This window comes from Sceloporus occidentalis, unplaced genomic scaffold (genome assembly GCF_023333645.1).
Source record: "Sceloporus occidentalis isolate IW3139 unplaced genomic scaffold, rSceOcc1.0.p SCAF_465, whole genome shotgun sequence".
Classification (NCBI taxonomy): domain Eukaryota; kingdom Metazoa; phylum Chordata; class Lepidosauria; order Squamata; family Phrynosomatidae; genus Sceloporus; species Sceloporus occidentalis.
In genome coordinates this window covers 136830-164271 of record NW_028317445.1, presented here as the reverse complement: position 1 = coordinate 164271, position 27442 = coordinate 136830, and the positions used below count along the sequence as shown (strand labels likewise).

General features: G+C 42.5%; 2 protein-coding genes across 2 annotated transcripts; both read right to left on the bottom strand.

Annotated features, from left to right (window-relative positions):
* Positions 1 to 16529: 16529 nt before the first annotated feature.
* On the bottom strand, positions 16530 to 20167 carry LOC149271744 (sperm acrosome membrane-associated protein 6-like). Its single transcript, XM_089507157.1, has 8 exons — positions 20002 to 20167; positions 19532 to 19606; positions 19265 to 19330; positions 18642 to 18719; positions 18109 to 18212; positions 17687 to 17846; positions 16817 to 17042; positions 16530 to 16599 (listed from the first exon to the last, which is right to left on the bottom strand). Exons 1-8 carry the CDS (start codon positions 20165 to 20167, stop codon positions 16530 to 16532), a joined length of 945 nt encoding a protein of 314 aa, XP_089363283.1.
* Positions 20168 to 23129: 2962 nt separating this feature from the next.
* Positions 23130 to 26732, bottom strand: LOC149271743 (sperm acrosome membrane-associated protein 6-like). Its single transcript, XM_089507156.1, has 8 exons — positions 26567 to 26732; positions 26097 to 26171; positions 25837 to 25902; positions 25214 to 25291; positions 24681 to 24784; positions 24286 to 24445; positions 23417 to 23642; positions 23130 to 23199 (listed from the first exon to the last, which is right to left on the bottom strand). The coding sequence occupies exons 1-8, from the start codon at positions 26730 to 26732 to the stop codon at positions 23130 to 23132; spliced, it is 945 nt and encodes a 314-aa protein (XP_089363282.1).
* Between the last annotated feature and the right edge of the window lie 710 nt (positions 26733 to 27442).

Here is a 27442-nt window from a genome sequence, read left to right as displayed (position 1 = left end):
CGCGGGCGTCTGCTTCGCGCAGCTCCTAGTAACTGATAAAAAAAGACAAACCCGGGGGGTGAGGACCGGTGGAGAATCGGGTGGGACGCACGCAACCCACAAAGTACCACAAGAGACAGCTTTAAAGTAGGAAGAAAAATATGGGGGGTTTTGCTCCAGGCGCCCCTTGTGGTCATCGTGGGAATCGCAAGCATTAAAACATTCCCTGTACTTAAATGTTACGACATCAGTGTGTTGTAAAAAATAGTTTTCCTGATACAACTAAATATAGAAACATATAATTAGAGGAAATTAACCGGCTCGCGGAGTCTGATGCATTTTGTTTGTTTGTTTTACTTTTTCCACCTCTGCCGGCGGGTTATTCCATGCATCAACTACCTTTCCCAACGTCATAAACTCAATCCAGGCTTCCCCATGATCATCACAGTATTCTCTCAATCCCTGCAATTAAAATGTCGGTAAACGGGCTGCGCCAACTCGGAATTTACCTGATTTCGTTCTAAAACTTTTTGGGTTTTTTTTGTTAGAAAGTCTACTTTTTGGCTCGTGGGCTCCGCCGCCTCGTTTTCCACAATAAACTCGCCAGTAATTCCATTAGAGAGCGGCCAGCGTAACAACACGGCACGTGAGAAAAGCCTTTACTGATTCTAAAAGACGCCCCGATTGTTCTGCCGAAATAAGGAACGTTTCTGCCGCTGCCCTGAAATGACCTACAGGTTATTATTATTATTATATTTTATTCATTATTATTATTATATTATTATCTTTTATTTTTCCTATTATTATTTATTATTCAGTGACCCCCGGGATCTGGTGTGACGGGGAGGTTACTCGCCCGAGGGAAAGCGTGCCCGGAATTTTGGCGACTAACGCTGTTCCTGCTGATGTGCCGCCGCTAAGCCCCCCCCCCCAGGTGCTTTCGGAATTTAGGGGAATCCTAGCGAGGACATTTTTTTTTTTTTTTTTGGTAACTTGTAGCGCTTCCTCTTCCCGGCCCTTTAACAGACGTCACTAGATGTTAACCCCGTCATAGCCATACCTGGGAACTCTCAGGGTGAAGGGGCAGATTATGGGGGTCACACAGTCCGACTCCTTCCTATTCTCCCCCCCCCGCCGCTGTGATCATATAAAATACCCCCAGTTGGTGCTTTCCCCCCCCCCAATATGTAATGGTTGATATCCCTGCTTGAATGCAGGTGACTCCATTAAGTGTATCTATAACTAATGACAAGGTTTCCATGACGACAGGTATTATAGCCATTTGAATAACAGATACAGGGAGTCACTACATAGAATCTTCATGATGGGCTATTAAAGGGTTAATATGGGGAGCTCCCTCCTGTCTCATGTGGCGCAACAGCCCCCCATCTGTGATGCTCTTGGGAATAACTGTGGAAAAAGCCAGCAATTTTCTTTACTGAGAGGGTGGTAGATAAGTGGAACAGCCTCCCAGCAGAAGTGGTGGAGGGTAATACAGTAAGCATGCATGGGATAGACATACGGCTCTAAGACAAGACCAACGACTGATTAAGGTTTGAGTCGTTACAGCAGGAGAAACGGGCGACTAGACGGGCCGGATGGGGGCCGAGGGGTTAATGCCCCGCAGCCTGCTTTGTTCCGGGCAGGGAGGGTGGATTGAGGAGGAAGCTGGGAAGATACTGGGAATTCGTCACGCGCTAGAAGGAGGGGGGTAGTCACGCGGTCGGCATTTACTGTCAGTTTCATCATCAGAGAGACACAAAGATTCCTGTGACGGGAACGCTAAACACGACTGTTACCACCTCGGCTGGTACGCACCGACCCGCTAGCTTTGTGATATCTTTTTGGAGTGAATGTCCCTGGGCCGTTTAGTAACTGGTTCCCAATTACATCCCAGTGAAGCGGGCGCTGCTCGGGGTTTCCGCTGATCAGACTCCTTGTGTACGGAGTTTCTGGGGTCCGCCGCGCTGGAAGAAGCCCCCGGGTGGCATATTTCAGGGCTAATGATCTAAACCTAGCGGGTCAGGGGCTTACGTGGAATGTAAGGAGGTTTTCGACGGTACTGAAGCCCCCCCCCAACATTCTAAACGTAGAAACCGCATCACGTTTCCAAATAAGGCAGTGATGACATCACAGCGGCTACAATGTAACAATATTTACATCACAAACCCAAAAGAAAGTGTCCGAGGGAGGGCAGATATCTGCTAACGGCGCCGTTGCTGAAAGGGTTAAGTAAACTGATTTCACCCCACGGCTACCTGACGGGAAACATCGGAAATATTTATGTAAAAAAACCTATAAAGCAGCGATTTCATCAAAATAAAAGAAGGGGGTTCTTTAAACTCCCCGCCTGAAAGGGTTAATAATGTTATACCGCCTGTGATGAACCCGGGGGGATCAGCAACGGTCACTTACCGGTCCGCGGTGCCTCGGCGTGTGCCGTGTGTCGACGAGCATGCTTTACCCCACTTCCTGAGTTTATGAGTCAGCCACGAGGGGTGGGAATCCCTGCTGATGACATCATAACCCATATATGGCCATCATCGCCCATATATGGACATCCTGAGAGAGAGGCGAAGCCGATTTCCCAACTGGTGCTTTTCTAGTTCGCACAGAGAGGTGTTTAACAACATTCAGCTGAAATCCCTGCTTGAATACAGGTGGCTTTGCTAAGTGTATCATGGGGTTTCCAATAAAGTCCTAGTTTAAGGTATTAATTGTATTATTATTTCTATTATTAATTATTAATTCAGGAATTATTTTTTTTAATATTAACTAGTTCATGCCTCCGCAGCCTGACCAGCGGCCTCACTCACCTTTATTTAAGGAGGAAACACATCTCTGATTGGTGGGCGCAACTCCCCCTCCGACACAAAAATCGTCCTTTTATCCATTTTCATCCTGAATAAAAACCTCAAATCGAGGCTTTTCTCCTTTCTAACAGATTGTAAGCTCTATAGACCAGAAGGAAGAAGGGGAAAAAGTCCCACAGATCATCTGGACTTTACTGGGAGGGTGGTAGGTATGTGGAACAGCCTCCCAGCAGAGGTGGTAGAGGGTAATTCAGTGAGGGTATTAACCACGCGTGGGATAGACATACGGCTCCTGAACCTAAGACGAGACCAACGACTGATTAAGGTCCGAGTCTTTACAGCAGGAGAAACGGGCGACTAGACGGGGGCCGAATGGGGGCCGATCTGTCTGACTCCGTTCCCTCTTTTTGTCTCTATTTTCCCGCTTCTGTAACTAACGACTTGTATATAAAAGCCCCCGGGGGGGTTATGTTGGCTGTAAACAGACTGTTTTGCCCCGGGCGGATTTCTCCGGTCAGTAAACACACGGAGGGTTCTACAGACCCCGAGGTTTCTTTCTCTGTATCCGGTGCCCCCCCCTCGTCGGGGTATAAGACCCCCATTGTATTCGTCTGGGTAGAAAACATTCACAAGTTACGCAAACTGCCGTGACGGGCGCTGCTTGCATCACGTTCTCTGCCTGGATTGTGCAACAGAACCAAATCGTGATCACAGGGAAAGCAGGTTAAACGCACACCCCTTCCGCGAACTCACGGGGAGGAAAAAACCCAACCCGTTCAAATGTAAAACGGACCCGAGGAGAGCGAGCAGCACCGGCAGAAGAAGAGGCTTTCATCTAAAACTAGAGGGTCAGAGGCTGAGATGGAATGGAAGGAAGTTTTACTGAAATGGTGGTAGTTAAGTGGAACAGCCTCCCAGCAGAGGTGGTGGAGTGTAATACAGTGAATCTAAGACGAGACCAACGACTGATTAAGGTTTGAGTCGTTACAGCAGGAGAAGCGGGTGACTAGACGGGGGCCGGATTGGGGCCGATCTGCCAGCAGGTTTTAAAAATCTTCCTAAAATAAATATTTTCTTTTTTAGGCAATAATATCGTCTCAAATACTAAATATTTGTGGGGAAAACACCAATGAACGGGGGTTAAGGCCCCGCCCCCCAGCGTGTCCGGCTCTCCCCGGCGTGTTCGCGAAGCAGTAACAGGCGGCGTGATATGACCTCGGCCGGCACGATATTACCCGACCTCGGCCGGCCGACGGATTCGGATCACGCGGATTTGTTTATTAAACATTTTTGTTGACATTTCCAAAGTATTTTCGGTCTCTGCCGTTTCCAGGTCACGCTACAACCTCGCTGATACCGCTTATCTCGCGGGTCACGTGACGCACACCGACAGAGCCTCGGTCATTTTCTCCCAAATCGAAATTTGTATCCAAATTTTAAAAAAAAAGTGTATATTCCCAAATAAAGAGATTATTCTCTTACATCACTAAGTTGTTAAAACCTATATTTATTATGGAGTTATATAGCGCCATCATATTCTATAGTGCGCTATAGCCTATGGGATACATTGTATGGTAAGAGACGTATAAATAAAGTTTTTGTTGTTATTTCCTCCTGCACAGGAAGAGAAGCAGTTAATATATGTTTCAATAAAGACACAGAAGCCAGGAGTACCCGTGTGTTTTGCCTCCATCTTTATAGATGTACCAATGAGCAGCAAGTACTCAGAAACAACGTACCGGCCACCACCGAAAGGCCTAGACCCAGGCGGGCCGACACACCGGGCAAATACCCGACGGGCCTCTGGTCGCCAGGGCCCTGTCCTCTCTCTACATCAGGCGGCGGCTTGACTTAAAGCACCTCACGATTGCCTGTCCGGCCCCTGACCGTACGCGCTTCTTTGTGCCAGTCCCACCTCATCGGGCAGGTCGCCCAGCTTAAACGACTAATTGTCCTTGAATTTAAATTCTCGACTCAAGATGGCTACGAACCGCTTACTGGTTTTGGCCGGTTGTCCTCCGTTACCTAGAGGCTTCCCGCTGGTACAGAGCACCGTGCCGGTAAACACAGGCGAAGACCATCCCGTGGCACCTGGTAACCAATAGTAACCAATGTGGGGCTTCTTCAAATGACAAGCCCCCCTTAGACGTCGCCTCGGCACTTGGACTCCTAACGCGGCATCGAGGTATCCGCTGGCCAGCTTTACTTAATTCCATTCAAGTTCCTGTGTGTGCGCGTGTGTGTGTGTGTGTGTGTGTTGTGTCACATGACTGGAAGTCACCTAATGTTATGACAAGGTAAACGTGGAGATACCGCGGCGTATTCTAGATAATGGACATCCACTGCAGGTCATTAGGGAAGGAATGACTGGCGGCCGAGGCCGGTGTAGTTAAGGAATCCAGAGCAGACCAGCTGCGATAACCGCGTTCCTGTGAAATATTAAACACCGCTATCTAAGTTTCCAAAACACACATCTGTACGAGGCGCACATGATGCCGAGCCACGCGGACCGGGGATGCACAGGGACTATAGATATGCGTTAAGTGGACAGATGGGTATTGATTGATCACCGCTATATTGTCATCTTGAAGGCCCCACGTTATCTGCAACTCACAGCTGCATAAAAGCACAGGAATTCCTGCACTCTATTATCCTCTACCACTTCTACCGGGAGGCTGTTCTGTTTTACTACCCCGAAGCAAAACACCATACATTCTGAGCCACTGACTCTAGTTTTAGATCAGACGCATTGCTCCTCTCCACCAAGCTGGACAAATTGAGACCTTTCACAATTCTTTTTATCCGGCAGGCCATTCACCATATTAAGATCCTCTCTCTGACCCCCCACCCCAGTGATGGAGTCTCCAACCAAAGATCGGTGAAGAAGCAGAACAACCACCTCCTGTAGACGGCCAAGAGGAGTCTTGCGCGCAATACAATAAAACCTTGTTACATGTTTTAGGTTCCCAAATAAAGATTAGAGAGCAGACAGAGTCCATTTAAAGAGTTAATCTTTAATGCGGGAGGTAAAGACACCAACATGCAGCATCCCGTCCTTATAATTGGGCCAATCGGGCCACAGAGACATTCTAGGATCTACTGTACAAAGTTCCCCACTATTTAACCACTTTTAGATTTCATAGAGTTGAAGCCATGCCGGCGTCTTCCGATTCCCACCAGTTCTTCCTATCGAGAGCGAAATCTCTAGTGCAGAGCAAATTAAAAGGTGACGCGCGGAACCGACCTACTGCTTGCGTTATAAGAACAGGTTCTGGGGGAAAAAAAAAAAAATAGATATGGGGGACCCCCCTCTCTAACTAATGATACTAAGCCTAGTCATCCCATTGTATCACCATTAGTCTTCTCAGAAACCCTACCACACCAACTACCAGGGAGAATTGGAGGGCGGACATATTGTCCATGACCAAAGGTGGATGGGTGGCTGTAGGGAAGGCTACGTGGAACATTTAGTAGATAAGTGCCACATCTGTAAGCATTCCTGACGGATACTCAACGGTTGTAGTCATTAAAAGAAGTTAACATTGTCCTGAAGGACTGCAATTGGACAACGTGACTACATCTGTTAACCCCTTCTAAAACAGGGACAGTCCAAGCAGCAGCTGAACCTGCCCCTGTTGTCCACGATATTAAGGAGTGGGCAGCTAAAAATTCTTTAAAAGAAAGTTTATAAAAATCTACTTACTAGAGGGTCGTTATAAAACTATACACAAGGCAGTAGGTCAGGCAAATCCGAGAAGCGGTCTTAAAAAAATATAGGATGAAATCCATAGCTTCAGCAGATTTGATTAAAAAAAACAATATTCATAAAAAAATAAGACTCAAATAAAAAAAAAAAAAAAAAAGCTTATGGACAGTCCTGGCCGATACCTCGTAATTGACAATTACCTTCAACCCAGCTTGTGCTCAAATAGTCAATAAGTAAATCCCAAGGAGAAGAAGTGCGTCAAGAAGGCTTCATTCCTGGTTAAGTGCACATTATTTTCAGAAGGTTACACCTCTATGCAGTCATTTAGAAGATAAGCCCTTTTGAAGACAGGTCCTTCATGGAAGCGTTTGGACACCAAATGACGAGTGCGTGGGCTCTCCATTCGAGAAGACTTCCCGCTGACTAGAATCAGCCCCCCACCAATTCTTTCTAAGATCTTCATTCACACCTTCACCAAAGCAACCTTTGCTCTTTCTGCGAGTTGCCTCAATATTGGAGGTCCAGAGCCGTCTGGGTGCGTCGGAGTCATGGGTAGACTGGATGCCAGTATTGTCGTCCTTGCTCGTTATCTCATCGTCAGAAGAACTTTCTGAAACCGACCCAGAGGAGACACTTCCTGAGGAGTAATCAGAGGTCTCCCTTTCTACGATCGTTTGAACCGGTTCTCTGACCACAACTTCTTTTGGGAATTTCGCTATCGTGAAGTACTTTGTGTGCTCCCCAAACCTAAAAAAAAAAAAAAAAAAAAAATAAAAAATATAGAATTGATAGTCATTGATTGGGAAACATCAGTTAGGCTTCTTTGTGGCTCATTGTAGATCATTTCCCCCAGCCACATCTTCAGTTGTGGACAACTCCCACACCACCATGCAACCCCCACATAAAGTGGTCTGGGTTTACCCAACCTAGACTCACCTTCCACAAACCTCATAGGGATCAATCCAGAGCGTTATCTCTTCTGGGAGACCCAGTTTTGTGTATTCGAGATTGCATTGTGCACAGGCCTTCAGGAGAGATTCATCAACATACTGCCAGGAGTTGATGCGAATGCACCTGTTGGCACACCATAAAACGACAACAATCAAGCCGGACATCAAGGACAGAGGAACGGCAAGCCATTGACCGTGCCATGTATCTACCACCCTCAATGAACTAGAGTTGGTTACAGTTGACCCTAAACAGCCGACAAGAGTCACCTGTATGCTTGGCCCCTGCTGGGTGTGTCTGGGTACCAGTGTCCTCTGTATCGGTCGCTCAGCAGACTTGAGAGATGCGTTCCTAGAGTCTCTAGCTGGTCAGTCTTCATGCGTTTCCTCAGACTCAAGATCTTAATGAGGAAGTTGACGGCAGCCGCGATTTCTAGATGCATCTTCAGCTTGGGGGGAGTCTGCGAACTGAGCGAGAAGCCAACATTCAGGGGAGCAGTTACATATAAAAAAACAGTACATGGAACCAGAAATATAGTTTAACCAAAATGAGGCACTCCAACCCCAAAAGAGCCAACTATCTAGTTAATACCAAAGCTACCATCCCCCCAAAGCTACCTTAAAAACAATGGTTTAAAGACTTAACCCCTTACCCCCATGAAGTCTAATATTCACAGAACCATTACAAAGCAAGTCTAGCCATCTCCATCAGATGCTAAAGACCCAAAACCTCAGTATCTCCTTAGATTCAGGCCACTGCATAGGCCTCTACCACCTCCACTGGGAGACTATTCCATTTATCTACCACCCACTCAGTAAAGCAAAACATCCTTACAGTCCATCTAAACCTCCGATTCTCAAATAAATCCCACAAGCCTTGATGCAGCCAGCTTTGTCTACAGAGACCCCTAAGAAATGCCCCCCTCCCCATGACTACCAAACAATAAAACCAATAAGCAATCAGGAAAACCACTCATTCACCCCACAATCCACTCTTACCTTCTGCTAAAAACAAATCCTATAAGCACCCACCCGCCAGGAAGTGTTATATAGGGTGCACTGCTGCGTAACCCGACACTAATGACCTCATTATGATGCGATCAGCACCTGGGATCCAGATCATGACTTTTTTTTTTTACATGCATAGAACGCAGCTTCATCCACCAGGCGAGGGAAACAAACCACCTTATCGTTTTCTGATGTAGCATTTATTAGTAGCATTTATTATAGAAAATCACAATGGGGAATTGGGGAAATATTCTGATTTAGGAATATTTGGTGCCCGCCATAAAAAGGGTGGCGTGCGCGGTCCCAGGAACGGCAGCTTTAGAACAGCGGCTGCCGGCTGACTGCCCCTTTTAAAGGACAAATGAAGAAATATTCAAAAATAGATTCTGATGCTCCTTCTGTAGTCTGCCATTCATTATGCCTCCTTGCATATTACAATTACCACCTCTGCTGGAAAGCTATACTATGTAGTAACTACTATTTCAAAAGGAAAATCAATCAATAAATGCATCACAACTTGAGAAGTAATAGCGAGCTAAACATCCATTTCTGTTTTTTTGCCCCCAGTGGGGTAATTAACATCACCCATGCACAAGGCATCAAAGCAAAGCATTGAAGCAGCAAATTACTTTAAAAATAAAGTTTGTATGGAGCTGAATGCACACGAATTATTATTATTATTATTTGTATTATTTGTATTATTATTATTTATTATTATTTTCACCTTAACTTAATAAAATAAACACAATATGGTCAATACTGGGCAAAGCTATAATCCCAAGGTTCTAAAGATGTCAAGCTCTAATTACCCCTAATTAATGGTGCACTTTAATCCAAAATATTTTCCTTCCCCAATAAATATTAATCCAAAAATCCAAAAAAAATTCAACCGTAAATTTTATATGTTGAGTTTAATTTAAAAATAAAAATCATAATTATTGTCTTTGTGATAAAACCCGTATAAATGCAGTTGTTTTTAATAAACTTATTTCAATGTGTTCTGGTGAAGTCTCCAAAAAGGAAAACATTTTAAAAAGGAAATATATAAAGGAAAAATACATTCTGTTAATTGCAATGTATAGTGAATATGTATTACTGCCCTCTAGTGTTCACTTTATATATTACATCTAGAAAGTATAAATGTTAAAAAATAAAATAATATAAAAATAAAATAATGCTTTGTGTGCTTAAAATTATTTTTTTAAATAATATTAAGGTTGATATAATAATAGTAATAATTAAACAATAAGCTGTCAATGGGATCAATAGCACTAATGGAAATACTATTTAATATAAATACGATATAAAGTTGTTTATTTTTGATGTTGTAGGTGTCCAATAATCGGTTTGGCTTCTCAGGCCAATCACATGTAAACAGTTTAAATGAATAAAATAAATAATTAAAATAATGAAATAAAAAACACATAAAACTGAATCCTAGTACTACTTTTTTACTTATTATACTACATAAATTCTACAGAGAACCTTTAACTATATACAGAATGTAAACGTGACGTATTCCGGTGAGATGTTCTTAGGGAATTCCCCTCATCCTGTCTTCCATCGATGAGAAGTCCACGTCATTGGCATAGTAGCAGACGGCTCTGTAAGAGAGTTAAAAGTGTTTTTTTATTATTCGCATACATCTTCACCTTATACATTTTGTTCTTGAAAGGGAGATAGGGGTCACCTAATTATGTGCCTTTGGTTAAATATAACAGATTGATAGCCGACGTTCTAAAGAATCAGTCCTGCAGTTAGAGAACCCATGGGGCTTATTCTGCTTTCAATGAACAAAGAGAAAAAAAGCTTTTCTCCTTACCCGCATGCCAGGATGACCAGCAGGACGGCAAGCGCAAAGGCCACGGTCAGGTAAATAGTGGCTTTACTGCTCAGTGATTTCTCCGACTCAAAGATGGTCTTCATGATGGAATCGGAGAAGCGCGATGGAGGGGCAGGAGGCGCTATATCCAGCGACACAGGTGACCTCACAACCGCGTCAAATATTTCTCCCAGCTGGCTGTCTGCCGTGTACTCGATCCGGGATACTGAAACAGGGAATAGAGAGAATAAAATCACATTGTACCAGCGGTTATTTATTTTTTCATATATGATAATATACCCCTAGGCTATTTCTACCAAGATGACTAAAAGTTAACCATGTGTGCTGTGTCACCCACAGGACTCGCGTTCTATCTCTGGATAAAGTAACAAGTCCCCCAATGACAGAAATTTGTCTAATTAAGGCATTTTAGTAGCCACAGTTACACAGTTACTTTTCCTTCCCCAATTCCCAATTATTGTTCACTAGCATTGGTCCCTTGAGTCCAATTCTACCCTCTCCCAGCTGCCATTGGAGAGAGAAGGCATGCTCTTAGAGACACCTAAGAGGTTACGAGACATACACATGAGTCTGCCACCCCGAAACGCTGAGATCTGACCGATTCCCTCTCCAATGGACTTGGTGAGATCCAGTCTCCTTACACTAAGGTCAGGATTTCAGAAGACACTTAAAATGCAATTGCCCTCCACTTAATTCCTCGTGCCCGATGTGTCCCACTGGCTGGTGGTGAACATCTACTGAGATATATGAGGGAAAAGGATGGGAGAGTCAGGCATTGCATGGCGTCTTCCACCCAACAAATTAAAGGACATCAAAGTCCTTCATTTATGAAACTTACCGTTCAGAAAAAAGAATTTTATGGCAATGACATCATCGTCCTCGTCTGTGATTTCACAGGCGTAGGTGCCCTGGTGGTAGGCCCTCGTCGGCTGAATCAAAAGAGTCAGGTCTTCTCCAGTATGAATGTTCTTAAAGTAGGAGAGGTCTTTCGTCCGGACCTAGAACATAATAAAAAAATTAAAACTAGGAATCTCTAAAAGATTTCAAAACATCAAATATTAGTGAGCAGAACGATCCATCTTATGTTTGAAAGTAATTCATAGGGAACGGGACCGGCTGTAGAATCCCAAAGCGAGAGTCTAAGTCCATTCTTTGGATATAGAGCAGCTGGGATACTTAGCGCTCCTCCGAGTTACCCCTTCTTTGTAAATACTACCCAGCAGCCAGGTCAGTAAATGATTAAGTGGGTTGGAACTTACTCTTTCTGCAAATTTCCACGTCACCGAAATGTCCTCCGGGATGGGAAACGTGGTGTTGCAGTCGACGTATGTCCTTGCCGGTTCTCTGATGTGGACGTCTTCAACTGAAAATAGGAGAAGAGACGGTTTACGATGCGATAGAATCCTTGGGCAGCGCATTCTATATGATGATTAAAACTGTTTGCATCGACCCGCGATAACAAGAAACAGCTTGGAGTAGCAGGTTATATCTCTAAAGGTTTAAAGGGACGCTCATCGTCTGTACTCCACACGCTCAGAACTCTGCTTCTCTTTCCTAATCTACGCAACTCTTACAAAACCTGTTACAAAGAGGAGCCCCGGTACACCATGGGAAATATTACATCCAAGAACAATAGACGAGAATGCAGCGCGATTACAAATACTGCAGTTATTACCAAAACTCAATACTAAACATTTACTGCTATATTTTCTGAAAATTCTACTTTTTTTTAATGTTTCCTAGTTTTCTGCCTTAATATAACCATCTAAACTGGAAAGTAGATGATACGTACGAGGACAATCCACAGGGAGGTCGCACTCCACATCCAAGCACTCCTTGCAGCTGAACACTTGAGCCGCTTTCTGCAACCCTGCCGTAGAAAGAAAGAGATCAGAAGATTTATCAGAAGAGTCGCCACCGGATCAGATTTAAGCTTAAAACCCGTAACACCCTCTAACCCCAAACTCATTAATAAGACGTCTCCTGGGGGGCTTTCTAGGTTTTCTTTTCTGGAGGTGTTCTTTGGCCAGGAGTGGGTAACGGGTACGAGTATTGTGGGACTGGTGGGACTTGCCCCGGGATGAATCTGGCTGTCATTACTCGGGTTTACTTACCACAAGGAGGCTTGCACGCATCGGGTTTGTGCTCTGGGGGGAAAAAAGGAAATAATTGTTAGTCGTGAATATATTACCGGGTGCCGCTCTACAGCGTTGGTACAAGATAAATGGGTGACGTTACTTCTATGTGTCTCTATGTGTCTTTAGAACCCAAATCATTGTGTCCCTCTGCCAACCCTCGTCTAAGAGCTCATAATATTTGCTGGGTATGAGGGCATCACAGGGGTTTACAGCCCCCCAAAACCCCCAATAATTTGTGTCTTAATTATCTGTTAGGAAACTTACTTGCTGCCATGTCCTTTATCCGCGCCGTGTACTCCGTGGCAAGACGTTCAAGGCTTATAAACCAATCTATAAACACAAGATACTGATCATTAAATGCATTCCCCCCCAAGTGCCCCTCTTTAGGAGAAACAGTCCCTCTGAATTCTAATAAAATGGCAGGGAGCATGCATTCTGGTTTTTCGCCTCATAAAATTGCCCCCAAATGCACCATCCTGCCCCATATCTGCCTTATTTAATCTTATGGATGAACTGGAGATCCAACTTACTATCAGAGTCCTCCTTCTTGATGCTCTTGGTATAGCCTTGAAGAAGTTCCTTCACCTTGTCTTTCTGGGAGTATGCTGGAATGACAAATACACAAATATATGACAAACATACAAGCCAAGTACCTAAAATATATAATAATGAAGCGGTAGCCCGGGCATGCGCGTCAATAGAAAATTATATCAGCATGTATAGCAGCTCACAATACGACATAAGTTATTGGCAAAGCCACCTCAATCGAACCGCGGTAGCCCAAGAATATGAATTTTAGCTCTACAATTAGTGTTAATGGGGCACAGATTCCCACCGCCCCAGCTCCTAACATCAGTGACGACACCGCGCTAAGGTCAGTCCGTTTAGAGAACGTTCTATAGAATACGGACCCAACACTAAAGCCCCCCGACCCGTCACGTCACATGACGTCCCGTCCCCGCGCGGCTCAGTCTGAACGCCGATTAAATGATAAACTTACGTATCAGGATCTCATTGGCATTCTGGAAAAAGTACTTCACTTTGTCTTGACACTGTTTAACCTTCCATGATGTCCTCTCACTGATGAAGGTGCAGACATCTACCTGATCTTCTGGCGTGGTGAAACACGTGTAGCAACAGCGACTCAGTGATGGCGCTAAGCACATGACTATGAGCCACAGCGAGACGCAGCCGCGTCCGCATCCAAAATAAAGAGCTGGCATCTCGTGCCTGATCATTTGCTTCATTCGCAAATCCTGTACAAAACAAATAGGATTGAGCTCAGGGGCCACCCTGTTAGTTATCTTGGGGCCAGTAAATGCCCCCCCCCCCCAACCCTGCAAAGTTTAAGTAGTTTAAGTTTGAAAGTCCCTAAACCCTAAAGATGCTAAAGATGAGAACCATCAACATAATTTGGTGTCTAGTCACTGGAGTCCAAGTTGGCCTCTTAATCAAAGATTGGTTAAAAAGAATCAGGTTGATGTTATTTTTGGCCAACTTGGTCTGTGGTGAATAGCGCGTTGTAATGCTGCATGAGTTGGTTGTCATCAGTGTTGATCGTCTCCAAGATGGACTCGTCGCTAGGACTTTGGTTCTGGACCAGCAGAGATATCTAACCACGTCTGTACTCACCGGTCCTCGAAAGAGACTGAGAGCCGTCTGTGACGCGGCAGCATTTACAGTCTAGGATAGAATGTTCGTGGAGCAGGCGATGATGACATCACAATGGGCAGCAAGACAGGTTGCATCATTTCGTGACGTTACAAGATACTTCAATCCTTTCAGTAGCATGCATGTTAAAGACTATTTCAGACTATTCATTCTACATTTTTAATCCAAAGCCAAAGATTTCTGGATCTCTCTGACTTTTGTGTTTTGGTCCCAAACCAGCAGATTTATGTAAAAAAGTATTCTGAAGCTGCTAACCGGTCCTTGGGAGAAGCGGTGTTGATGCAGAAGACAGAGGGCTGACATCATAATGGTCACTAACACAGGCTGTAACATTCGATGACGTTACTGGATCATTTAACCCTTTCAGTACATGCCTATGGGATCGCAGATAAGCCGTTTTAAGGCCATTGATTCTAAATTTGTCCCCCAAAGACTAGGATTTTCAGGATGTCTCTGTGTGATTTCATCAGTTTTAGTCATTTGGCTTGACCTGTTTGCAGTTATGGATATGCGATTGTCTGACCCTGTCCGGGAGACTTCGCTGGAGTTTCACCGATCACCGAGGACACGAGGAGACGTCTTATGATGTGATTGATATGAATGTGAATACGGACAGCTCCCCCTTATTACCGCCGAGTGAAGGGCAGTAATGAAATAAGTTACAGCTCATTTTCACGTGTTATTACTGTCTTTTTTCTGCTGGTCTGATTGTCGTTGAGATAGAATTCTCCAGCAGATCGGCCCTATCCGGCCCCCGTCTAGTCTGCCCGTTTCTCCTGCTGTAAAGACTCAAACCTTAATCAGTCGTTGGTCTCGTCTTAGATTCAGGAGCCGTATGTCTATCCCATGCATGTTTAATACCCTCACTGTATTACCCTCTACCACTTCTGCTGGGAGACTGTTCCACTTATCTACCACCCTCTTAGTAAAGTAAAAAAAAATGTATGTATTGCAATTATATAATTTGTATGTTGTATATTGTGATTTAACATTTCACCATATATTCTTTTTATATAAGGGGGGTAATATTCCTAATTTTGTTATTACTATTATTATGGTTTACTTAAATAAACAAAGGTATGTTTCTTGCTACATTTTTACATATATTTGGGGTTTTTTTGCAGTTTTTATTTTAATCGTTCATATATTTTTTCTTATATTTTTCCGGCTTTTGTGCGTTTGGTTTTCCCACACAGGCTGTCCAAGCAAATATATTTTGTGAAATGATAAAAATAAACCATTAATTTTTAAAACTTTTCTTACTTTACTGTATGTTTTTTCACCTGTCTAAAATGTTTCTGTGCAGTACTGTGTGTATATATATATATATATATATATATATATATATGTGTGTGTGTATATACACCAGTATGTATATATATATATATTATATACACACACATCATTTTACTGCTTATCCAGCTAGTGTTAAATGAGGTTCCAAGAACAAAGAAGAGAGGGGTTTGTGAGGGGGGGGGTACCCACGTATAAATGTCATTTAACTCCTTTAAGGAGTTTTGGTTACAAAATGAAATTGTTAGTGAGGTTAAGTCCTTCTAGCTCCTGAAGCGTTAAAGTGTAACTGAACTAACACCCTTTTTTTATTATTATTTTCACCTTAACTCCATAAAATAAACCCAATATGGTCTTATTTTACTGCACAAAGCTATAATCCCAAGGTTCTAAAGATGTCAACCTCTAATTACCCCAATAATGGTGCAATATATAATCCAAAATATTTTCCTTCCCCCAAAAATATTAATCCAAAAATAATTCAACCATAAATTTTATATGTTCAGTTTAATTTAAAAATAAAAATTATAATTATTGTCTTTGAGATAAAACCCGTTTGAATGCAGTTGTTTCCAATAAACTTATTTCAATGTGTTCTGGTGAAGTCTCCAAAAAGAAAAAAATGTTAAAAAGGAAATATATAAAGGAAAAATACATTCTGTTAATTGCAATGTATAGTGAATATGTATTACTGCCCTCTAGTGTTCCCTTTATATATTACATCTAGAAAGTATAAATGTTAAAAAATAAAATAATATAAAAATAAAATAATGCTTTGTGTGCTTAAAATTATTTTTTTTAATAATATTAAGGTTGATATAATAATAGTAATAATTAAACAATAAGCTGTCAATGGGATCAATAGCACTAATGGAAATACTATTTAATATAAATACGATATAAAGTTGTTTATTTTTGATGTTTTAGGTGTCCAATAATCGGTTTGGCTTCTCAGGCCAATCACATGTAAACAGTTTAAATGAATAAAATAAATAATTAAAATAATGAAATAAAAAACACATAAAACTGAATTCTAGTACTACTTTTTTTACTTATTATACTACATAAATTCTACAGAGAACCTATAACTATATACATAATGTAAACGTGACGTATTCCGGTGAGATGTTCTTAGGGAATTCCCCTCATCCTGTCTTCCATCGATGAGAAGTCCACGTCATTGGCATAGTAGCAGACGGCTCTGTAAGAGAGTTAAAAGTGTTTTTTTATTATTCACATACATCTTCACCTTATACAATTTGTTCTTGAAAGGGAGATAGGGGTCACCTAATTATGTGCCTTTGGATAAATATAACAGATTGATAGCCGACGTTCTAAAGAATCAGTCCTGCAGTTAGAGAACCCAGGGGCTTATTCTGCTTTCAATGAACAAAGAGAAAAAAAGCTTTTCTTCTTACCCGCATGCCAGGATGACCAGCAGGACGGCAAGCGCAAAGGCCACGGTCAGGTAAATAGTGGCTTTACTGCTCAGTGATTTCTCCGACTCAAAGATGGTCTTCATGATGGAATCGGAGAAACGCGATGGAGGGGCAGGAGGCGCTATATCCAGCGACACAGGTGACCTCACAACCGCATCAAATATTTCTCCCAGCTGGCTGTCTGCCGTGTACTCGATCCGGGATACTGAAACAGGGAATAGAGAGAATAAAATCACATTGTACCAGCGGTTATTTATTTTTTCATATATGATAATATATCCCTAGGCTATTTCTACCAAGATGACTAAAAGTTAACCATTTGTGCTGTGTCACCCACAGGACTCGCGTTCTATCTCTGGATAAAGTAACAAGGCAGCCAAGAGTCCCCCAATGACAGAAATTTGTCTAATTAAGGCATTTTAGTAGCCACAGTTACACAGTTACTTTTCCTTCCCCAATTCCCAATTATTGTTCACTAGCATTGGTCCCTTGAGTCCAATTCTACCCTCTCCCAGCTGCCATTGGAGAGAGAAGGCATGCTCTTAGAGACACCTAAGAGGTTACGAGGCATACACATGAGTCTGCCACCCCGAAACGCTGAAATCTGACCGATTCCCTCTCCAATGGACTTGGTGAGATCCAGTCTCCTTACACTAAGGTCAGGATTTCAGAAAACACTTAAAATGCAATTGCCCTCCACTTAATTCCTCGTGCCCGATGTGTCCCACTGGCTGGTGGTGAACATCTACTGAGATATATGAGGGAAAAGGATGGGAGAGTCAGGCATTGCATGGCGTCTTCCACCCAACAAATTAAAGGACAGCAAAGTCCTTCATCTATGAAACTTACCGTTCAGAAAAAAGAATTTTATGGCAATGACATCATCGTCCTCGTCTGTGATTTCACAGGCATAGGTGCCCTGGTGGTAGGCCCTCGTCGGCTGAATCAAAAGAGTCAGGTCTTCTCCAGTATGAATGTTCTTAAAGTAGGAGAGGTCTTTCGTCCGGACCTAGAACATAATAAAAAAAATAAAAACTAGGAATCTCTAAAAGATTTCAAAACATTAAATATTAGTGAGCAGAACGATCCATCTTATGTTTGAAAGTAATTCATAGGGAACGGGACCGGCTGTAGAATCCCAAAGCGAGAGTCTAAGTCCATTCTTTGGATGTAGAGCAGCTGGGATACTTAGCGCTCCTCCGAGTGACCCCTTCTTTGTAAATACTACCCAGCAGCCAGGTCATTAAATGATTACGTGGGTTGGAACTTACTCTTTCTGCAAATTTCCACGTCACCGAAATATCCTCCGGGATGGGAAACGTGGTGTTGCAGTCGACGTATGTCCTTGCCGGTTCTCTGATGTGGACGTCTTCAACTGAAAATAGGAGAAGAGACGGTTTACGATGCGATAGAATCCTTGGGCAGCGCATTCTATATGATGATTAAAACTGTTTGCATCGACCCGCGATAACAAGAAACAGCTTGGAGTAGCAGGTTATATCTCTAAAGGTTTAAAGGGACGCTCATCGTCTGTACTCCACACGCTCAGAACTCTGCTTCTCTTTCCTAATCTACGCAACTCTTACAAAACCTGTTACAAAGAGGAGCCCCGGTACACCATGGGAAATATTACATCCAAGAACAATAGACGAGAATGCAGCGCGATTACAAATACTGCAGTTATTACCAAAACTCAATACTAAACATTTACTGCTATATTTTCTGAAAATTCTACTTTTTTTTAATGTTTCCTAGTTTTCTGCCTTAATATAACCATCTAAACTGGAAAGTAGATGATACGTACGAGGACAATCCACAGGGAGGTCGCACTCCACATCCAAGCACTCCTTGCAGCTGAACACTTGAGCCGCTTTCTGCAACCCTGCCGTAGAAAGAAAGAGATCAGAAGATTTATCAGAAGAGTCGCCACCGGATGAGATTTGAGCTTAAAACCCGTAACACCCTCTAACCCCAAACTCATTAATAAGACGTCTCCTGGGGGGCTTTCTAGGTTTTCTTTTCTGGAGGTGTTCTTTGGCCAGGAGTGGGTAACGGGTACGAGTATTTTGGGACTGGTGGGACTTGCCCCGGGATGAATCTGGCTGTCATTACTCGGGTTTACTTACCACAAGGAGGCTTGCACACATCGGGTTTGTGCTCTGGGGGGAAAAAAGGAAATAATTGTTAGTAGTGAATATATTACCGGGTGTTGGTACAAGATACATGGGTGACGTTACTTCTGTGTGTCTCTATGTGTCTTTAGAACCCAAATCATTGTGTCCCTCTGCCAACCCTCGTGTCCGTCTACCCTGATGCCCCCTTTTCTAAGAGCTCATAATATTTGCTGGGTATGAGGGCATCACAGGGGTTTACAGCCCCCCAAAACCCCCAATAATTTGTGTCTTAATTATCTGTTAGGAAACTTACTTGCTGCCATGTCCTTTATCCGTGCCGTGTACTCCGTGGCAAGACGTTCAAGGCTTATAAACCAATCTATAAACACAAGATACTGATCATTAAATGCATTCCCTCCCAAGTGCTCCTCTTTAGGAGAAACAGTCCCTCTGAATTCTAATAAAATGGCACGGAGCATGCATTCTGGTTTTTCACCTGCCTGAAATTGCCCCCAAATGCACCATCCTGCCCCATATCTGCCTTATTTAATCTTATGGATGAACTGGAGATCCAACTTACTATCAGAGTCCTCCTTCTTGATGCTCTTGGTATAGCCTTGAAGAAGTTCCTTCACCTTGTCTTTTTGGGAGTATGCTGGAATGACAAATACACAAATATATGACAAACATACAAGCCAAGTACCTAAAATATATAATAATGAAGCGGTAGCCCGGGCATGGACATCAATAGAAAAATGTATCAGCATGTATAGCAGCTCACAATACGACATAAGTTATTGGCAAAGCCACCTCAATCGAACCGCGGTAGCCCAAGAATATGAATTTTAGATCTACAATTATTGTTAATGGGGCACAGATTCCCACCGCCCCAGCTCCTAACATCAGTGACAACACCGCGCTAAGGTCAGTCCGTTTAGAGAACGTTCTATAGAATACGGACCCAACACTAAAGCCCCCCGACCCGTCACGTCACATGACGTCCCGTCCCCGCGCGGCTCAGTCTGAACGCCGATTAAATGATAAACTTACGTATCAGGATCTCACTGGCATTCTGGAAAAAGTGCTTCACTTTGTCTTGACACTGTTTAACCTTCCATGATGTCCTCTCACTGATGAAGGTGCAGACATCTACCTGATCTTCTGGCGTGGTGAAACACGTGTAGCAACAGCGACTCAGTGATGGCGCTAAGCACATGACTATGAGCCACAGCGAGACGCAGCCGCGTCCGCATCCAAAATAAAGAGCTGGCATCTCGTGCCTGATCATTTGCTTCATTCGCAAATCCTGTACAAAACAAATAGGATTGAGCTCAGGGGCCACCCTGTTAGTTATCTTGGGGCCAGTAAATGCCCCTCCCCCCCAACCCTGCAAAGTTTAAGTAGTTTAAGTTTGAAAGTCCCTAAACCCTAAAGATGCTAAAGATGAGAACCATCAACATAAATTGGTGTCTAGTCACTGGAGTCCAAGTTGGCCTCTTAATCAAAGATTGGTTAAAAAGTATCAGGTTGATGTTATTTTTGGCCAACTTGGTCTGTGGTGAATAGCGCGTTGTAATGCTGCATGAGTTGGTTGTCATCAGTGTTGATCGTCTCCAAGATGGACTCGTCGCTAGGACTTTGGTTCTGGACCAGCAGAGATATCTAACCACGTCTGTACTCACCGGTCCTCGAAAGAGACTGAGAGCCGTCTGTGACGCGGCAGCATTTACAGCCTAGGATAGAATGTTCGTGGAGCAGGCGATGATGACATCACAATGGGCAGCAAGACAGGTTGCATCATTTCGTGACGTTACAAGATACTTCAATCCTTTCAGTAGCATGCACGTTAAAGACTATTTCAGACTATTCATTCTACATTTTTAATCCAAAGCCAAAGATTTCTGGATCTCTCTGACTTTTGTGTTTTGGTCCCAAACCAGCAGATTTATGTAAAAAGTCTTCTGAAGCTGCTAAGCGGTCCTTGGGAAAAGCGGTGACGCTGCAGCATTTACTGTCTACAATAGAATGTTGATGCAGAAGACAGAGGGCTGACATCATAATGGTCACTAACACAGGCTGTAACATTCGATGACGTTACTGGATCATTTAACCCTTTCAGTACATGCCTATGGGATCGCAGATAAGCCATTTTAAGGCCATTGATTTTAAATTTGTCCCCCAAAGACTAGGATTTTCTGGATGTCTCTGTGTGATTTCATCAGTTTTAGTCATTTGGCTTGACCTGTTTGCAGTTATGGATATGCGATTATCTGACCCTGTCCGGGAGACTTCGCTGGAGTTTCACCGATCACCGAGGACACGAGGAGACGTCTTATGATGTGATTGATATGAATGTGAATACGGACAGCTCCCCCTTATTACCGCCGAGTGAAGGGCAGTAATGAAATAAGTTACAGCTCATTTTCACGTGTTATTACTGTCTTTTTTCTGCTGGTCTGATTGTCGTTGAGATAGAATTCTCCAGCAGATCGGCCCTATCCGGCCCCCGTCTAGTCTGCCCGTTTCTCCTGCTGTAAAGACTCAAACCTTAATCAGTCGTTGGTCTCGTCTTAGATTCAGGAGCCGTATGTCTATCCCATGCATGTTTAATACCCTCACTGTATTACCCTCTACCACTTCTGCTGGGAGACTGTTCCACTTATCTACCACCCTCTTAGTAAAGTAAAAAAAAATGTATGTATTGCAATTATATAATTTGTATGTTGTATATTGTGATTTAACATTTCACCATATATTCTTTTTATATAAGGGGGGTAATATTCCTAATTTTGTTATTACTATTATTATGGTTTACTTAAATAAACAAAGGTATGTTTCTTGCTACATTTTTACATATATTTGGGGTTTTTTTGCAGTTTTTATTTTAATCGTTCATATATTTTTTCTTATATTTTTCCGGCTTTTGTGCGTTTGGTTTTCCCACACAGGCTGTCCAAGCAAATATATTTTGTGAAATGATAAAAATAAACCATTAATTTTTAAAACTTTTCTTACTTTACTGTATGTTTTTTCACCTGTCTAAAATGTTTCTGTGCAGTACTGTGTGTATATATATATATATATATATATATATATATATATGTGTGTGTGTATATACACCAGTATGTATATATATATATATTATATACACACACATCATTTTACTGCTTATCCAGCTAGTGTTAAATGAGGTTCCAAGAACAAAGAAGAGAGGGGTTTGTGAGGGGGGGGGTACCCACGTATAAATGTCATTTAACTCCTTTAAGGAGTTTTGGTTACAAAATGAAATTGTTAGTGAGGTTAAGTCCTTCTAGCTCCAGAAGCGTTAAAGTGTAACTGAACTAACACCCTTTTTTTATTATTATTTTCACCTTAACTCCATAAAATAAACCCAATATGGTCTTATTTTACTGCACAAAGCTATAATCCCAAGGTTCTAAAGATGTCAACCTCTAATTACCCCAATAATGGTGCAATATATAATCCAAAATATTTTCCTTCCCCCAAAAATATTAATCCAAAAATAATTCAACCATAAATTTTATATGTTCAGTTTAATTTAAAAATAAAAATTATAATTATTGTCTTTGAGATAAAACCCGTTTGAATGCAGTTGTTTCCAATAAACTTATTTCAATGTGTTCTGGTGAAGTCTCCAAAAAGAAAAAAATGTTAAAAAGGAAATATATAAAGGAAAAATACATTCTGTTAATTGCAATGTATAGTGAATATGTATTACTGCCCTCTAGTGTTCCCTTTATATATTACATCTAGAAAGTATAAATGTTAAAAAATAAAATAATATAAAAATAAAATAATGCTTTGTGTGCTTAAAATTATTTTTTTTAATAATATTAAGGTTGATATAATAATAGTAATAATTAAACAATAAGCTGTCAATGGGATCAATAGCACTAATGGAAATACTATTTAATATAAATACGATATAAAGTTGTTTATTTTTGATGTTTTAGGTGTCCAATAATCGGTTTGGCTTCTCAGGCCAATCACATGTAAACAGTTTAAATGAATAAAATAAATAATTAAAATAATGAAATAAAAAACACATAAAACTGAATTCTAGTACTACTTTTTTTACTTATTATACTACATAAATTCTACAGAGAACCTATAACTATATACATAATGTAAACGTGACGTATTCCGGTGAGATGTTCTTAGGGAATTCCCCTCATCCTGTCTTCCATCGATGAGAAGTCCACGTCATTGGCATAGTAGCAGACGGCTCTGTAAGAGAGTTAAAAGTGTTTTTTTATTATTCACATACATCTTCACCTTATACATTATTTTCTTGAAAGGGAGATAGGGGTCACCTAATTATGTGCCTTTGGATAAATATAACAGATTGATAGCCGACGTTCTAAAGAATCAGTCCTGCAGTTAGAGAACCCAGGGGCTTATTCTGCTTTCAATGAACAAAGAGAAAAAAAGCTTTTCTTCTTACCCGCATGCCAGGATGACCAGCAGGACGGCAAGCGCAAAGGCCACGGTCAGGTAAATAGTGGCTTTACTGCTCAGTGATTTCTCCGACTCAAAGATGGTCTTCATGATGGAATCGGAGAAACGCGATGGAGGGGCAGGAGGCGCTATATCCAGCGACACAGGTGACCTCACAACCGCATCAAATATTTCTCCCAGCTGGCTGTCTGCCGTGTACTCGATCCGGGATACTGAAACAGGGAATGGAGAGAATAAAATCACATTGTACCAGCGGTTATTTATTTTTTCATATATGATAATATATCCCTAGGCTATTTCTACCAAGATGACTAAAAGTTAACCATTTGTGCTGTGTCACCCACAGGACTCGCGTTCTATCTCTGGATAAAGTAACAAGGCAGCCAAGAGTCCCCCAATGACAGAAATTTGTCTAATTAAGGCATTTTAGTAGCCACAGTTACACAGTTACTTTTCCTTCCCCAATTCCCAATTATTGTTCACTAGCATTGGTCCCTTGAGTCCAATTCTACCCTCTCCCAGCTGCCATTGGAGAGAGAAGGCATGCTCTTAGAGACACCTAAGAGGTTACGAGACATACACATGAGTCTGCCACCCCGAAACGCTGAAATCTGACCGATTCCCTCTCCAATGGACTTGGTGAGATCCAGTCTCCTTACACTAAGGTCAGGATTTCAGAAGACACTTAAATGCAATTGCCCTCCACTTAATTCCTCGTGCCCGATGTGTCCCACTGGCTGGTGGTGAACATCTACTGAGATATATGAGGGAAAAGGATGGGAGAGTCAGGCATTGCATGGCGTCTTCCACCCAACAAATTAAAGGACATCAAAGTCCTTCATCTATGAAACTTACCGTTCAGAAAAAAGAATTTTATGGCAATGACATCATCATCCTCGTCTGTGATTTCACAGGCGTAGGTGCCCTGGTGGTAGGCCCTCGTCGGCTGAATCAAAAGAGTCAGGTCTTCTCCAGTATGAATGTTCTTAAAGTAGGAGAGGTCTTTCGTCCGGACCTAGAACATAATAAAAAAATAAAAATTAGGAATCTCTAAAAGATTTCAAAACATCAAATATTAGTGAGCAGAACGATCCATCTTATGTTTGAAAGTAGAATCCCAAAGCGAGAGTCTAAGTCCATTCTTTGGATATAGTGCAGCTGGGATACTTAGCGCTCCTCCGAGTGACCCCTTCTTTGTAAATAGTACCCAGCAGCCAGGTCAGTAAATGATTAAGTGGGTTGGAACTTACTCTTTCTGCAAATTTCCACGTCACCGAAATATCCTCCGGGATGGGAAACGTGGTGTTGCAGTCGACGTATGTCCTTGCCGGTTCTCTGATGTGGACGTCTTCAACTGAAAATAGGAGAAGAGACGGTTTACGATGCGATAGAATCCTTGGGCAGCGCATTCTATATGATGATTAAAACTGTTTGCATCGACCCGCGATAACAAGAAACAGCTTGGAGTAGCAGGTTATATCTCTAAAGGTTTAAAGGGACACTCATCGTCTGTACTCCACACGCTCAGAACTCTGCTTCTCTTTCCTAATCTACGCAACTCTTACAAAACCTGTTACAAAGAGGAGCCCCGGTACTCCATGGGAAATATTACATCCAGGAACAATAGACGAGAATGCAGCGCGATTACAAATACTGCAGTTATTACCAAAACTCAATACTAAACATTTACTGCTATATTTTCTGAAAATTCTACTTTTTTTTAATGTTTCCTAGTTTTCTGCCTTAATATAACCATCTAAACTGGAAAGTAGATGATACGTACGAGGACAATCCACAGGGAGGTCGCACTCCACATCCAAGCACTCCTTGCAGCTGAACACTTGAGCCGCTTTCTGCAACCCTGCCGTAGAAAGAAAGAGATCAGAAGATTTATCAGAAGAGTCGCCACCGGATGAGATTTGAGCTTAAAACCCGTAACACCCTCTAACCCCAAACTCATTAATAAGACGTCTCCTGGGGGGCTTTCTAGGTTTTCTTTTCTGGAGGTGTTCTTTGGCCAGGAGTGGGTAACGGGTACGAGTATTTTGGGACTGGTGGGACTTGCCCCGGGATGAATCTGGCTGTCATTACTCGGGTTTACTTACCACAAGGAGGCTTGCACACATCGGGTTTGTGCTCTGGGGGGAAAAAAGGAAATAATTGTTAGTAGTGAATATATTACCGCGTGTTGGTACAAGATACATGGGTGACGTTACTTCTGTGTGTCTCTATGTGTCTTTAGAACCCAAATCATTGTGTCCCTCTGCCAACCCTCGTGTCCGTCTACCCTGATGCCCCCTTTTCTAAGAGCTCATAATATTTGCTGGGTATGAGGGCATCACAGGGGTTTACAGCCCCCCAAAACCCCCAATAATTTGTGTCTTAATTATCTGTTAGGAAACTTACTTGCTGCCATGTCCTTTATCCGTGCCGTGTACTCCGTGGCAAGACGTTCAAGGCTTATAAACCAATCTATAAACACAAGATACTGATCATTAAATGCATTCCCTCCCAAGTGCTCCTCTTTAGGAGAAACAGTCCCTCTGAATTCTAATAAAATGGCACGGAGCATGCATTCTGGTTTTTCACCTGCCTGAAACTCATAAAATTGCCCCCAAATGCACCATCCTGCCCCATATCTCCCATGAACTGGAGATCCAACTTACTATCAGAGTCCTCCTTCTTGATGCTCTTGGTATAGCCTTGAAGAAGTTCCTTCACCTTGTCTTTTTGGGAGTATGCTGGAATGACAAATACACAAATATATGACAAACATACAAGCCAAGTACCTAAAATATATAATAATGAAGCGGTAGCCCGGGCATGCGCATCAATAGAAAATTATATCAGCATGTATAGCAGCTCACAATACAACATAAGTTATTGGCAAAGCCACCTCAATCGAACCGCGGTAGCCCAAGAATATGAATTTTAGCTCTACAATTAGTGTTAATGGGGCACAGATTCCCACCGCCCCAGCTCCTAACATCAGTGACGACACCGCGCTAAGGTCAGTCCGTTTAGAGAACGTTCTATAGAATACGGACCCAACGCTAAAGCCCCCCGACCCGTCACGTCACATGACGTCCCTTCCCCGCGCGGCTCAGTCTGAACGCCGATTAAATGATAAACTTACGTATCAGGATCTCACTGGCATTCTGGAAAAAGTGCTTCACTTTGTCTTGACACTGTTTAACCTTCCATGATGTCCTCTCACTGATGAAGGTGCAGACATCTACCTGATCTTCTGGCGTGGTGAAACACGTGTAGCAACAGCGACTCAGTGATGGCGCTAAGCACATGACTATGAGCCACAGCGAGACGCAGCCGCGTCCGCATCCAAAATAAAGAGCTGGCATCTCGTGCCTGATCATTTGCTTCATTCGCAAATCCTGTACAAAACAAATAGGATTGAGCTCAGGGGCCACCCTGTTAGTTATCTTGGGGCCAGTAAATGCCCCTCCCCCCCAACCCTGCAAAGTTTAAGTAGTTTAAGTTTGAAAGTTCCTAAACCCTAAAGATGCTAAAGATGAGAACCATCAACATAATTTGGTGTCTAGTCACTGGAGTCCAAGTTGGCCTCTTAATCAAAGATTGGTTAAAAAGTATCAGGTTGATGTTATTTTTGGCCAACTTGGTCTGTGGTGAATAGCGTGTTGTAATGCTGCATGAGTTGGTTGTCATCAGTGTTGATCGTCTCCAAGATGGACTCGTCGCTAGGACTTTGGTTCTGGACCAGCAGAGATATCTAACCACGTCTGTACTCACCGGTCCTCGAAAGAGACTGAGAGCCGTCTGTGACGCGGCAGCATTTACAGTCTAGGATAGAATGTTCGTGGAGCAGGCGATGATGACATCACAATGGGCAGCAAGACAGGTTGCATCATTTCGTGACGTTACAAGATACTTCAATCCTTTCAGTAGCATGCACGTTAAAGACTATTTCAGACTATTCATTCTACATTTTTAATCCAAAGCCAAAGATTTCTGGATCTCTCTGACTTTTGTGTTT